The 15,004-nt window shown below is 41.1% G+C and overlaps 1 protein-coding gene across 1 annotated transcript; it reads left to right on the top strand.

The window, feature by feature from the left end:
• The first annotated feature begins 2,939 nt into the window (after window positions 1–2,939).
• CCL20 (C-C motif chemokine ligand 20) lies at window positions 2,940–4,657 on the top strand. The gene is made up of 4 exons (XM_062499460.1): window positions 2,940–3,110; window positions 3,341–3,455; window positions 4,177–4,254; window positions 4,528–4,657. The coding sequence occupies exons 1-4, from the start codon at window positions 3,029–3,031 to the stop codon at window positions 4,553–4,555; spliced, it is 303 nt and encodes a 100-aa protein (XP_062355444.1). The 5' UTR covers window positions 2,940–3,028; the 3' UTR covers window positions 4,556–4,657.
• Window positions 4,658–15,004: the final 10,347 nt, after the last annotated feature.

Genomic DNA, 15,004 nt, shown 5'->3' with positions numbered 1-15,004 from the left:
ATCTGTGTTTTGCTGCTCTGCCTTACTATGACTACAGTGGCTGTGAGGGGATGTGATGAGAGACAACAGGAGGGAGGGAAGCTGAGAAGCTTACAGCAATGTCAAATTAGGAAGAGTAATAAGTCAGGAAACTAAAATAAGAAACAAACAGCTAAATGTGAAAAACCCAGAAAAAAATAATGTAGGGTTAATTGTGGCTTGGGAAGGAACCCAAGTTTAAGACCATGCTTAGGAAAGGACCACATCCAGCTTGAATTTGAGTATCTGTAAGGGTATTCAAACTAGGCTTTCACATCCCATCCTGGGCAACTTGTCCCAGATCTTCCTCAGCCCCTTGCTATGGGGAGGGGGCTTCCGTATGTCTGGTGGGAATTTCCCTTTCCACAGCTTGTGGCTGATACCTCTCATGCTTTGGTTGTAGCCTCTGAGGAGACTCTGGGCACAGCTCTCCCTATGCAGGTCCCAGGGCAGGGAGATGATGGCCTCCCTTGACCTGGTGGCCCCCTCAGTGTGTAACCTTTGATCTGCAGTAGTGTTGAGACATTAAACACATTTATATGGTACCTGCAACTGACCCAGGAACAGGTTTGGAGGTGCCACTGGCCACCCTGGGGCCTGGCAGCCTCAGCTCTTGGCTGTGTGGCAGTCCCTGGCCAGCCCACATGGCCCCACTTGCTCACACAGGTGCCAAAGGAAACCAGGTCGAAGGTTTGGTTAGGTCAGGGTGGATAACAGTCACTGTCCCCTCATTCCCAGGGGAGTAATGAAAAACACTTCCCTGGAACACATAAGCACCTTTCTGTTTTTATATATTTTTGTCTTCCATTTGCATTCGGGGTTTATGAAGGTAAAGACTGATAAGAAACAGTTATGTGTCATGTCACAACCAGCAGATCTTTCTTCAATAAACTGAAGGTACTTTGCACACACCAAGTACAAAAAAATGAGCACTTGAAATTGGGGTCCTCCTTGATGCTGCTGTTCTAAATATAAGTCTTAAACTAATTTCCTAAATCAAACAAAATATGAGATAAAAGGAGCACTATGATCATGAATCCAGCTGTGACATGGCACATTGCCAGCCATGGTCAGGTGTGGGAACCACTGGTGTGATGAGAACTGCCTGAAGGCAGGACTACAGCATGAGCACTCCCTGAGTAGTGTCATTGCTCTGGGTATCCAAACTGCTGGTACTGAGGTAGAAGGGTCAAAGCTCAGATGAGAAGATTCTGTCCAAGATACACTGAATGGAGAAGAAACAAAGCTGTAGAAGTCACAAGGAGGGCTTGAGGTGCAAGGCCACCTCTATCTGGATAACAGTATGGCCTAGGAGATGGTTTACAAAATGCCAAGTTGAGTATAGGTGTAAATAGAATTGGGATCAATGAAATCTCTATGTTAAAGAAAAAAACTACCATTCTAGTCAGTTAGCTTGAGGCATTGCCTAATGCTGGCATGATCTTTAAAGCAGTGCAGAGATAGCTGCATACTGAGAGCATTGATCTTTTTGTTATCTTTTGTGGCATTTCCTTATGATCCATAAAACAAAGAGCCACATACATTAGGGCATGGGTACTTTGTTGCCTCCTCCCCATCCTTTGGCCAGTAGCTGTGGCTCTGCAGAGAAACATGTCCAGTATATGTGATGCCATGAACACTGCAAGGTTGTTCACGTATATCTCAGCAGTATGAAATTCCCTCAATTCTTGCTATTACTTGGAGAAATTAACTTCTCTGAATAACAATCTGTTCTAGAGTTCAAGATGTTTCCATTTCTACAAAGAAATAATAGGAACTCACCCTTTGAGAAAGGTACTGGCACTGTGAAGGATAGAAGGCAGGTAGTTATGCACTATCTATGACTGTCCATGAGCTCTACCTTAAGAGAAACCACTTAAAGCTCAGGTTACTCTGTAAGCACCTCAGATTACTCTGAGCACCTGGAGCTGGCAGCAGCTCCTCTGTACACTGGCTGGCCAGGACATGGCCTGCAGCCATCACAGTCGTTTCACATAGATCCCTGAACAGCATGGGAAAGTGCCATCCTTCAGTAGCAGTTCAAACAATGTACTTGGAGTGGTGACAGAGCCCCTCCCTGGTGCAAGGCAATTTTAAGATTGTGTGTATTTTTGTTGAATGTTCAGGAGTCACAATACTCTGGTACAACTTGGGAAAGCAACAAACTACAGCTATTGTTCATGAAGCACATTATTGCATTCTAGAAAGCACAGATTTAGAGAATATAAGGTCCCATTTCAAGTTTCTTTTAAGCTCACTGTTTCAGATTAAATAGTTCAGATGTGTAACAAACGGGCAGGAAGTCATGGCAGTGAATAAATAGTTAAGGAAACTAAATAAACCCGTTTCCATGAATACTCAATGTTGCCCATGTGTCCTTGCCAATACTACAGTCCAGAGCTCGGAAAGCAGTAATCTGGAAAGCCCCATGTTACTGTGTTGGCCAACCAAGGAATATTACTGTAGTATTTTGGTGTTGGTGCAGCTTGTGACCCAGCTCCTGTGAGTTTGCCACACTGAAATGAATCTGGCTGGCTCAGCCCACCTACCTCTGCCCCCAGGCTGGGTTTATTAAACCAGACCTCAGCAGACACATAGTTTCTGTAGGTAACAAAAGTTATGTACGTTTGACTTTCCTCATTTCACAACCCACACTCCTACCCCTAAAACTACATATGCTTCACCCACAGAACCATTACCTCATAGCCTTTTATTTCCTTTTCTTCTAGACTGAATCTTTTATGTGACTTAAAAAAAAAAAAAAAACCAGAAAATATTCCCCAGCGCACTGTTATCTCTGGTTGTAGTACCCGGAAGGAGTGCTGGGGCCAAATGGGGCACGATGGAATTTGCTGTGGGGAAACCCGCTGATGACAGTGGAACCCGCCCGTGTGTGAATTCCCGTGGCTCCTGCCACCCCTTTATAAGCAGGTGGAGGTGCGGCAAGGCTGGCAGGAGCAGCAGGCAGCAGCCAGGCACTGACTGGAACACAGCTGCGTCTGGAGAGGGAATGACTGGCTGCAGCAGCAAGAGCATGGTCCTGCTTTCCCTGCTGGGGCTCCTGGCACTGCTCCTGTGGGGCACCTCGGAGGGTGAGTGACTTCGGCTGTTGTGCTCTGGGAAGGGCTCCTGGCACTGCTCACAGCTGGTAGCAGGATGAGGCTGAGCTGGAAGGGAATGGTTTCAGCAAAATGTGCTCTCTCATCCCCCTCTTCTGTCACGAGGGAGCTGGATGGCTGGGGTTAAACAGTGAGTGCAGTAGACAGCAGGGCAGCGTGGACCAAATGGGGTTTATTTACTTGGTTGTTGTTCTTCACTCCAGCACAAAGCAACCAGGATTGCTGCCTGTCCTACACCAAAGTGCGTCTGCCTCGGTGGGCCCTGAAGGGTTACACTGAGCAGCTCTCCAGTGAGGTCTGTGACATCCCTGCCATCATGTAAGTTACTTTCTGAATTTCCGCTGTTTTTTGTGACACGTGTTAACCTTGGGATGTCTGTTTGGGTTAAAACAAGGATTTGAATGTTATAAGCATGATTTTTCCTGCCCTTTCAGGAAGTTAAATTAATGGAATAAATTTTATATCACACCTGTAAACAAGATGTACAACCTTTAGTTGATAGGGACTGCTAACCCAAGAACAGTCATACAATGTAAATAATAAATATGACTCTTTAGGAATCAGCTGTGCAAACAAAGACAGGTTTTGTCTCCAGCTAAGGGCGACTCTGGCCAACACAGAGTGCTCCCTTGCCAAAACCTGTAAAAAGACACATAAGTGACAAGATTTCTTCAAATTCACAGGGATCAGATTTTTTCTTACAAGGTTTTGGCCTAGATGTTGATCTGTTACCTTAGCTTGACAGCAGCTATTCTCCTTGATTTTACAAATTTTTCTGGCATCCAGCAAAAGTGTTTGCCTTAACAGATCAAATAAATTGAACAAAATTTTATGGTGCAAAAAGTGATCCCTGAGAAGGAAGTAGCTATTACATGTAATTTTCTTTTTCTTCATATAATACTGGAAGAATTTGGGACATTCTATGTCTAACTGATGTTTACAAAAGCAGTTTCTATTGATCATTCTAGAGAGTAACCGTACTCTCCACAGCAATTATTGGCAGGGATTTCTGATTTGTTTATCGTTATTTCTTTTCCAGTTTCCACACTGCCAGTGGGCTGAAAGCCTGTGTAAATCCTAAGGAAGGCTGGGTGAAGAAACATCTCCTTTTCCTGAGGTAGGAATTGAGACTTTTAATTAACACCAGGCTGATGAAAACAGGGCATGTATGAAAGCCTGTCTCTTACATCTCCCAAATGCCACTTTTGATAGCACTGGCAAACACATTTGTCTTTCTGTCTCCTGTCAGACTTAGCTACTCCTTTCTGCTATCTTCTCAGGGATAGTCATGGCACGTGTCCCTTCTTCCACCTGAGCTATTCGCTCATGGAAGAAGAGAAACCTGTAACTGAGGTCATTATTTATGCATGTCCTCTCTTCCTCTGAACAGCCACAAGCTCAGGAAGATGTCAGCCTGACGTGGTTTCCAGCAAGGAGCTAAGCACAGACATGGTTGAAGAGCCCTGGGCTAAGGCTCTCGGCTGAGATGGTTTCTACACTGTTGTGTGCTCACTCCCCTTCAACTCCAGCTTCTTTGGAATCAATGAACTCGAGTTGATTCATATTGCATCACTGTTCTCCTTGAGCTAAGCAGGCTGTTCAAGTTTCTATTTTTACAATATGTGTATGTTACTGATAGGACATGAATACTGTTTTGTAAGGTCTACCTTGAGCTGTTGTACAGAGTGTGAATTTTATTAAGTTTATTGAATGTTGTTTTTGTTTTCTTAAGCATGTGTAAAGCGGGTTATTTATTCTGTTTATTTTGTTGTTGTCTTGTGCCAAAATGTTTCCTTTAAGATGTAGTTAAGCATTATAATACCTCTTGAACTATGGTTTAACATGTTTGTAGGAAAAAAAAGGTAATTTGAGATTTAAAAAAATGTTAAAATCGGCACTCTCTGTGATATGTTTATTTCTTTTTAATTAAAAATGTGACTTGCCCTTGAAATTAATCCCTTTTTTAAGAGCCTCCAGCTGAAACAATTGCACAGGTGTGTTGACACCTGTTAAAGCCATTTTCTACCTTGCTCACTTTGTTTGCCCTAGGGGTAACTATGACCTCCATAGGATGTAATTCCTTCCTCACCCAAGACAGCTGCTATATATCAAGTTTTTTCCAGCATGAAGTCTTACCTTAATCTTAATCAGACTTGAGAGAACTCCTTTTGCCAGTTCCTCTATTTATTCAGGAGAAACCTTGCATGTTGATACTGTGCAAGCTTCTAGCTTATTCACCAAGGAGGATTCATTGAGGTAATATAGTCTGCTCTCAGCTTAAAGGGCTTTCTCTAGAGAAGAAACTTGCAGTGCTTTCCTCCCCTTTTTGTGTTTGCCTATGGTATCCTATGGCTTCCAGCATAATGAGGTTTTCCTGATGCAGGAGCTCTTGATAGAGGTCAGGGATGCCTAATAAAATAATGACACCTCATGGAAGAGATGGGTGCAGGTGGGCTGGAGAAGACTGTTCAGCTTTTTATGCACTATTACATGGCCCATGTGGACTTCAGGGATGCAACCATGTAGAGTGTGCAGGTGAAGTCCTCTCACTGTCAGCACCAGAGTGTTATGGATAAGTTTACACCTTGCCTTTTAGTCATAGAAATACCAGCACTAATTTTAATTTTAACTTATATGCAAAGTATTTTTGGTGCCCTTGAGAGAAGATCTGAGAGATAGTGGGTTTTTAAAATGGTGCTCATGAGTGTAAGGCTGTTATTTTCTGCTTTCAACACCTGTTAGAACTTGAAAAATCTGCTTGTGGCTCTACAAACCTGGGAACTATTAGTTCCCTGTGGCTGAAACTCCCAATGAGCAAGGTATCTAAAGGAGCAAAATTAATTAGCTTTAATTTCCTTCAGGTGGATTCCTGATAGTGAGAACATAATGTATTCTCCAGGGAGAAGTAATTACCCAGCTTTTCCCTGGGCATTCCCCTAACTTCTAGGCAGAAGTTCAGAGCTCTGTCTCATACCTGCTAGCAGTGGTATGGGGTGTTTGGGCTCAAAGAATTCATAGGCTAAATCAGGTACCAAAAAATGGTACAGCCACGGTGAACGGGTTTGTGTTAAAAGTGTTGGAGGGGGAGGTTCCCCTGGCCTGCCCTGGAAATTTCTGTTGGGAACCAGAGCTGTAAGGAACTTGGTGCAGAAGAGCCTGGAGTCCAATGGTTAAATTCAAAGCACGGGAGAAAAATAAGGAAGTGAAGACCAATGTATGGATCTCTGTGGGTGGCTCTTTACTCCAGGCCTCTTTAAAGTTTCGTATTGCTTCTGTAACTCACACTTAATCTGGTCTTCCCTGGTTCCATTGCTACAAAACCTCAAGTGCTTCATCCACAGAGCTATGACTTGAGGGATTTCTTTTTAGTTCCTCTTATTCTGGGTAAATTTTTTTATAGCCAGCCCCTTGGGAAGAAAAAAGGTACTGAAAATATTGGCTTTTATACTCAATATCAGAAATTGCTGAGGTCATTGTTATTGGTAAGAAAGTCTGTGCAGATACAGCATGTCCCTCCTGGGGATACAAACAGTTATTATAACTGAGTGCTGTGACTCCAAAATCATCAGAGCAGAAGCATGTTTTTGTATGCAACCTTAAGTGGTCAGTTAGAAGTTCTGATAGCCCTGTAAATCACTAGCCTTTCTAGAAAAACCTGAATCCTGATTACTTTGGTGGACCTGTTCTGCATGTGAGCAGGTAAGTTTTTGCCTCTTCTCTATCTTTGGCTTCCAGCTCCTAATTTAGCCTGTGCAAGTTTTTGAATAATTTGAGCACTGTATACATCAAAGTGTCCTGCCTTCTCTGTGTTGAAACCAGTCCTCAGTGATTCTTGTGATAGCTGCAGTATTATTACTAAATTCTATTTGTGTATATTCCTTCTGCGCGCTTTTCATTGTTGGTGTTTTTTAATAATTCTTTTCGCTACTTTTTAAATTCCTTTTTTTACCATAAAGCAATCTCACACCTTTCCAAATTGAAGCCTTTTGTTGTGTTAAAATCTTCGACAGAAAAATTTCTGTCCACATATGGAATCATAATTAGATTTACTAATTTCTAATATTTTTAAAGTCACACTCAAGCACAAGGCAACAAAATACCTTAGCATTGCATGGTCAGAAATTTTTGTAGGGAATAGTAAATCTTCTGATGATTTAATTTTGCTGTTAAAATATAAAACCCGCCACATTTCATCTGCTGGAGAAGTACTAACAAGTTATTCATGGCACTTCTCTTCAGTTGATGGTAGCTTCCATTAGTTGAAGACTGTTTTATTCCTTCCTTGTCTCTCAGTTTTTCCACCAAAAGGGGAAAAGCACAAAGGGGGGTTGTAAAGCCCCTGCAAATCCAATGGACAAATGGGTGAATGGCCTTGTCCTGCAGTGTGCAGCTTTCAAGTATATCTGAAATATACACCTATATATTTAATATAAGGATATGAAGTATATTCATATAGGAATATATATATCTATATATTTCAAGCTTTCCTGAGTATGCTTAGTGACAATGACGCTTTCAGCCCCTTCATAGGGATGTGGATAACTGGTCACTTATTTTCAATTACCAACGAGCCCATGTGCAGCCTAACTGCACTCCTGCTGAACTGGAATTCACCATTCAGCTGCAATTTTGTTGAGAATTGAATCGGGGAACTCAAGAACTGCAAAGGGATTTAAGCTTGTGACACTGTCACTTGGTTCTAATGGCATCCACCCAGCTGGACAAACATCAAAACAATAGAAATGGATGCATTGTAACAAACCTTCTGTGTGCTGAGTTCAGCTGTGTTACACCCTGGAAGTCTTGCTCCAAATATCAGTCTACAGGCAACATTCTCTGCCAAAAAATGAATCATAAAAGAAGCTTTTAATCTTCAGAACAAACACACTGCATTGTGTATGCTAAGTTTACAAAGTGATTGTAGCTGTATGACTGTATATAAATGAAAACCATGATTTATTGCTCCCATGGTCTTGTGGTTGCTCTATTCTGGGAGGTGCCAGCCTTAACTGAGCAGTGTTGCAGTCCTAAGGCTGTAAAGACTTTCGAATTGCTGTTTTTGTTCTTTCTGTGCTGTCAGGTGCAGATAGCTTCCAGCCAAAGCCCTCCCAGAGCTGCTGGTGTTAGAACATTTAAATGTGATATACAATAGCTGCAATCCTGTGCCTGCTGTTATCTGTGGCTACATTAGCCATAGAGTATTGCTCATAGACCTACCACTGCAAATAAACCCAGGCACTCATTTAGTAGTGTTATAGCTTTTTTGAATTTCTATTATTATTCAAAAATCATGCAAAAAAAATACATATCAAATGTAAAAGCAGCAGATGAAATTTAGAATATTGTATGGGTAAAAAGCAAATATGCCACAGCAAAAATACAGCCTAAAATACTGATTTTAATTTTTGTTTTTAAATGTACAACAGCATTTCTATAGTTTTGCTTCCATGACTTCATTCATACCCCCAAAATAAAGCCTTGCATGTACCTGCATTTGCATTTGCATTTCCATGTTCCTGAAATTTTCCTGCTCCTGAACTTTAAACTGAAAACTCTTAATTTTTTTACACTCTCTTTGTATCAAGGAGAAAATTTGTAATTGGAACTCCCTGAGAAAATAGATATTTTAGATAGTGTCCAAATATGGAACATGCTGGAGATACTTACAAGGCATGTCCTATATGGAAGGGATTTTATCCACCATTGTGGCCACACAGGTGATGTACAAAAGTGAGGAGAGAGAGATTGCACATGGCACTTTGTCCTAGACTGATACTGCCAGTAAAGGGATATGATCATCCAAGGAGAATGAGCTACCCCTATTCTCAGAAGTGGTGGCTGATGCAAGTGGGAGTTGACTTTGTACTGGAAGTTTCTCTACAGATAAAAAGTCGTATCGCAGGTTATGTTAAATTTGGTTCCTTCCCAATTCTTAATATTCATGAGATGCAATCAACTCAGGCTCATTAAATATGTAATTAATTACCACACATATAAATTTAAAAACCCAACCCCTTGATTAAATTTGTTTATATCCAATGCATTTCAGCGTACCAGGCTTTCATTATAATCCTTCTCCTGAAGTATCTTGATTTACCTTACAATCTAAGCCTCGTAATGATTACTGTTTTCTAGTCCTCAAAATTAACCCAGGCAAAATACTGGAAAACAAAGAACATCTCAACAGCTTTTTGCACCCAAGCTAGTTGCATGATGTTTCAATACCCAACTCATGTTTTTGTGTAGCAGCTGCAGTAGTGAAATTTAACAGGAAGATCATTGCCATGTTTCTTTCAGTGAACACGACTTCCAGTTACCAGAAATTATGATCTTGAGCCCCTTTTTCAGTGAAAACAATGGCTGTTCTAGCTGAGGCTGAAGGTGTGTATGTTCTTTCTATCTGTTTGGTTTATAGGGTTCTTTACTGCTAGAGAGGGGTGGAATGGCTCACGGCCTTTAGAGGCAGTTCAGCACACCCAGGCTATCATTAGCTGTCTCCGTGTCACAGTGTTGGAGAGGACACACACTGGGGTAGTTGTAATATCAGATATGCTTTCTGTTAGACAACATTTGGTTAAGGGATGTGACCATGATAAGGAGAGACAGACAAACAAACATAGAAACCAGCTTCTGGAAATGGGAGCAGGGTGGCCCATCTGGGCCCACTTGGGTTTCCTTGGTGAGAAAACCTGAATGATAGGATCCATTTAATAAATAGCTAAGAGATAAGGCTCGGGAAACTCAGGAAACGTGGAACATTGAAATTGTGTAGCTTGGGATCCATGGTTAGTGAAGGCATGTACCAAAGTGTTTAAAACAGCACAAAATATTTTTAATTTCTTATCCAACCTTCAGGTACAGCAATTCAAATTATAGCTGTCTTGTCTCCTGGCCACATGCCCACAAGCCAAGGCAAAACACTTATGTGTAGGCAGAGATGTTATGTGTAGGATGGTCTAGTACAAGTACTTGACTCTTTCTATATCTTTTGGGTAATAAAATTTAATCAAAATATACATTGCTTTTGAAGGAGCTTGACTTGCAAGGGGATAAACTCTGTACCAAGAACTGATTTACACAAATATGGAGGTGCCAGCAGATAGCATCATTAGATGCCAAGGGCAGAGAAACACTACAAATCTGTTAGGAGCTACAGCCTCAGACCAGTGGGGGAGCAGGCAGCTATGCACTGACTGATCAAGCCACCTGCTTCGAGTGTGCCAGTGGAGATGGGTTCAAGTAAGTGGTCCAAGTGGCAGCGAAATTGTCAACTATGGTGTCAAGATTAAACTAGTAGTTCAATATCCTTGCAGCATCATTGGTCAGGCACAAAGCCAGTGATAACTCTGTAAACATTCAAAGTAGGCAAATGGGAAACTGAGAATGACAAATTTAATATGGTAAATAGGTAAATCAGAGCTGCAAAGTGGTCAGTGTATAGAGTGGCTTCAATTGTTCACTCACGTATGAATTGTATCTCATGTATGAATAAGAATTGTTATACATCTGTGTTTAGTGAATGCAAATCAAAATGCTCACATAAAAGTTTGTCATGCATACCTGAATTATGTTTCTACTATAAGTGCTACTACAGTGTTTTCTTCTTTTTTCAAATGTATATTTAATAGAACTGTTTCAAAGAGATGATTGTGTCTTCCTGTGAGCATCTGAATGTTTCCTCTTGTTACGACTAGGAATAAATGGTCAAAATGTCTTTCAGAGATGATGCAAATCTCAGATATCTGAGATACCTGCAAATCTCAAAGACTTGCTCACTCTATAGCATTCCCCAAATTGATACCAGAGTAGGCAACCATGTTTCATGAATATAAAGAGGCCAGTGCTGTATTACATTAACAATAATTAATGGTTGATATACTTGCACCTTGTTTGGCACATCCATATGAAGAATATCAAAATGATGGTAAAGAAGAGAAGACAGTGTAGTAGGACTACCACATCTAATGAAGGAATATAGAATTATAGAATGGTTTGGCTTGGAAGGAATCTTAAAGATCATTCCATTTCAAACCCCCTTGACATGGGCAGGGATACCTTCCACTAGACCAGGTTGCTCAAAGATCCATCCAACCCTACCCAACCTGGCCTTGAAACAGGTATGGAAAAAAGAACTGCTTAAGTGAAGTGCTTAATACATTTCAGAATTATAAATAACAAATATGAAATCACAACTTAATTATTTTGGCTTTTAAAAAAATTATTACAAACAATGGTGAGATGAACACAGTTTTACGTCGGTGAAGTAATTTTTTTCTAAATGAATTGGCTTTCATTACTTATATTTTCCAGTTCTATTGTAGACTTACAAGAAATTTTGTTGTTTGTCAGGAGTTTTTGCTGCCTCTTGACTCATGGTTTGACCCAATTGTGCACTACGTATATGTAGAAGAGCTCCTCTTTTCCTCGCTGGGTGCGTCTGGAAAACTCACTGACCACAGAACACTTGCATTATTACCTGACACCATCAGCTTCACTGTCTTGATGGGATGATGTGGAGCTCAACATAAAGGTTTTCAGCCCCCATGGTCTGGGCCATGGAAAGAAAGATTAAAGGCATTTCTGAGTTCTCAGAAGTGGCAAGATAAATATATCTCACTGGGCTTTTTGCACCAAGGATTTTTTTGTTGTCAGTTCAAATCATAAACTTGGCAAGGTTAAGAGGAAAGTCATAAAAAGTGGACAGCAAGGAAAGTTTTTTTTTTTCAGCTAAGTGAAAATTTGATCAAAGTAAGGATGTATGGAATTCCCTAACTGCATGGGATATGCAAGCAGTTTCTCACTTTGGAAGAGAAAGGAAGAGAACTACTGTTCCTTTCTGCTACTTATTATCTCACTGTAAGTGAACATCACAAGCAATTATTTGTGTGAACAGAAATTTGTGGGTGACACTTTCTTGGCAAATTGCAATTAGTAATTTTTTTTATTTTAGATTTTTAAATTTATGCAAACAGCTGTGTAAAGAGGAAGAACAATCCTTGGGAAAGAGAACACTGTTCTACAATGCACTGTCACTTCTTTCTCCTAGAACAGCTCTTACCTAGCAAAGGGCAAACTCCCAGAACATAATGCCCCTCATATAAGTAATAGTTTTAACATTTTTCATGGCGGTGGTGTCATGATTAGCATTGGAAATAATGCAGTGGAAGTGAGAAGGAGCTCTAGCAATGCATTGAGTCTGGGTAAGAGGAAGCAGAATATGCCAGAATTAAACAACCTTGGGGAAAAAAAAAATCATGTAAATCCCTTTAATTCACCAAGTAGAAACAAGGAACTATCAGAGAACTGTTCTGAGTTCTACAGACCTGAACAATTATGAGATAGGACAGCACACAAAAACTCCCCTTAGTAAAAATTCACTTCACCCACTACTGGCATAACAGAAATAGGAAGTGGCTTTCTACATCTTTTCCTCAACTCAGACTACTCTTGGGCTGGCCTTTCTGATTGAGTTCAGCATACCACAAGCTGACCTACTTCAGAACAAGTGGGTCATGATGCAGCTTTAAACCAGAAAGCCTAAACCCCACTCTTCTCTGCAAGCATGTTTGAGTCAGAAACACGTCCTTCATCTTATCCTAAGGATGGTACATTGGCTCAAGAGATGATTTTTCAGAACCTGTGTTGGCAGGAAGAACCCAGGGTTCTCCAAAGGAAGTTCTTCATTGTAACTGCACTGATTTTGCTTCACATTGTCTGACACAGTTCCCTTCAGCACTGTAGATAAATCTACACTGAAGCCTTTCAAAGCCTCTTGAATATAGACCACTGATTTTTATAGTATCTCTCTGCCTCTCCTGGAAGCTGCTGACATAAGCAAAAAATGCACAGGGAGCAACTGATATATAAATTATCTTTACAGGGTGGTATCATCAATACTTTTGATCCCTGTACATAAAAGCCGATTATCTCATCCTGGATGTCTCAGCATTTAATTTTTCTTTCCAGTGTAGACATTTCCGAGCTCCCTACAGCGTGCGTTCTTTGAAGCTGGCCTTTCATGACTCAGAGGCTGAATAGCAAGTCCTTCCATTCACTCCCTCCCCACAGTTTTCCCCTTTTCTGCCTAAAGCCTCCTCAGGTAATCTTACCTGTGCTACAGCTCTGGTTCTGTTTTGTCAGAAGGACAGACTGTCATCACTATACATGTATTTTGCACCCAGGCATGTCCTGAGTAGCACTGTGGGAAAAGCTTTGTCTGGGCAGTGTTAGCTCCTTGTCCCCTCTCAGGTCTGCAGTTTTTTCTAGTGACTGTGCAGGAGGGCAGCAAACAAGGCCATGACCCCAGTGCCTCTCAGGGTCGGCCTGGAGAGTGAGCACAGGGCTTAGAGGGATCAACTTCTGCCATGACTCCACTGCTCCCTAATCTTGTGCTTAGAATCAAGGAAAGAGGTGACAGCTGAGGCCTGATTTATCATCTTTCCAGTGTCATTATCACATCCCAGTAACAGGCAATGACAAACTGTAAGGTGTCTATGTTCAGATGAAGATTTGGAGCATGAAAGTGAGGGGAAAATGTACTGATCAACAGGTACTGACGTCATGGAGGTTTGCAATCTTTCCACTTTGCTTCCCCTGTTTTGACTGTTTTGTTTAAATATGGCTTAAATGAAGTGTTTAAATGATTAAATGCAGTACTTCCAGTTGCTGTTAAGTAATACTGAAGGTACCAGAAAGGCTGCATGAATCTGTGTTTATGATGAACAAATTAAGTTTTAAGGTAAGAAGCAGTATTCATGCCATGGTTGTTCATGTCATTTAAGTTCAAAGAACAGAAAAAGATTTATATTCTGAATTTATAATCTGGTTGGATAAGTATTATGCTAAACAAAAGTGAAAAGTTGTAAGAAACTAGAGACCACCAAGATTTGCGTTTGTTCAAAAAGATATTTTGGAATAGGGTTGGTCCAAGTAAGTCAATTCAGTTGGAAAGCTGTTTGGATTGTTTTCAATAAAAATATTTCTTATCTGCCTCAAGACTTTTCATATACAAACAAGTCAAAAGACTTGAAACAAACAAATGGGAATGAAAAACTCAGAGATCACTTTGTCCCCCCAGCCATGTCCTAAAGTAAGTTTGGAATTGGCCATTGTATTTTATTTCCTGGCTTTCAAAAAACAAAGGACTGTCTTCAAAGTGAAGCTGTAGGGAGCCATATGGGTGGTTCTGGAAGTCATGTATTGTTAAACACTGAGTGGGACTGTCTTGTATTCCGTTGTCAACAATGTGGGCTTTGCGAATGAGAATGTGTTTACTGCTTCCCCCTGTTGATGCTCTAAAGCCATTTCAGCATAACTCTTGACTCAGATGTTTTGTGCTATTAATGCATTATTTTCCAATGATTCCATGTTGGTTATCTCTTTTCAATTACATTTTTTCTTTGCATTTTGATGAAATGCACATCCAAAGGCGGCAAAACTGATGCAAGGTCTGGAGGCCTAGACTGTGAGGAGCAGCTGAGGGAGCTGGGGGTGTTTATTTGGGGTCAAGGACACCGAGGGGACATTATCACCTCCAGCTCCCTAAAAGGAGGGCATAGCGGGGTGGGGTCGGTCTCTTCTCCCCAGTAACAAGTGACAGGATGAGAGGAAGCAGCCTCAAGCTGTGCCAAGCCATGCTTTAGACTGGATACTAAGAACTGCTGGGGGAAATTGGTGGAATCACCATTCCCGGCAGTGTTCCAAAGGCGTCCCCTGTCCCTTGGGGACACGGTTTGGTGGTGAACACGACGGTGCTGGGTTAATGGTTGGTCTCTATTTCAAGGCCTTTTCCAGCCTTAATGATTCTGTGATTCTAAACTGTATTTTCATAGTTGTGCTTCAATTCTGAGAATCTCTTTAAAAAATTT

Source organism: Cinclus cinclus, chromosome 10, assembly GCF_963662255.1.
Source record: "Cinclus cinclus chromosome 10, bCinCin1.1, whole genome shotgun sequence".
NCBI classification, from domain to species: Eukaryota; Metazoa; Chordata; class Aves; order Passeriformes; family Cinclidae; genus Cinclus; species Cinclus cinclus.
The sequence above is the reverse complement of the archived record's forward strand: the minus strand, read 5'-3'. Positions and strand labels throughout refer to the sequence as shown.

Coding starts and splice junctions, on each gene's coding strand:
- CCL20 (XM_062499460.1), top strand. CDS start 3,029: ATGACTGGCTGCAGCAGCAAGAGCATGGTCCTGCTTTCCCTGCTGGGG. Junction 3,111..3,340: donor CCTGTGGGGCACCTCGGAGG/GTGAGTGACTTC, acceptor TCTTCACTCCAG/CACAAAGCAACCAGGATTGC. Junction 4,255..4,527: donor AAACATCTCCTTTTCCTGAG/GTAGGAATTGAG, acceptor TCCTCTGAACAG/CCACAAGCTCAGGAAGATGT.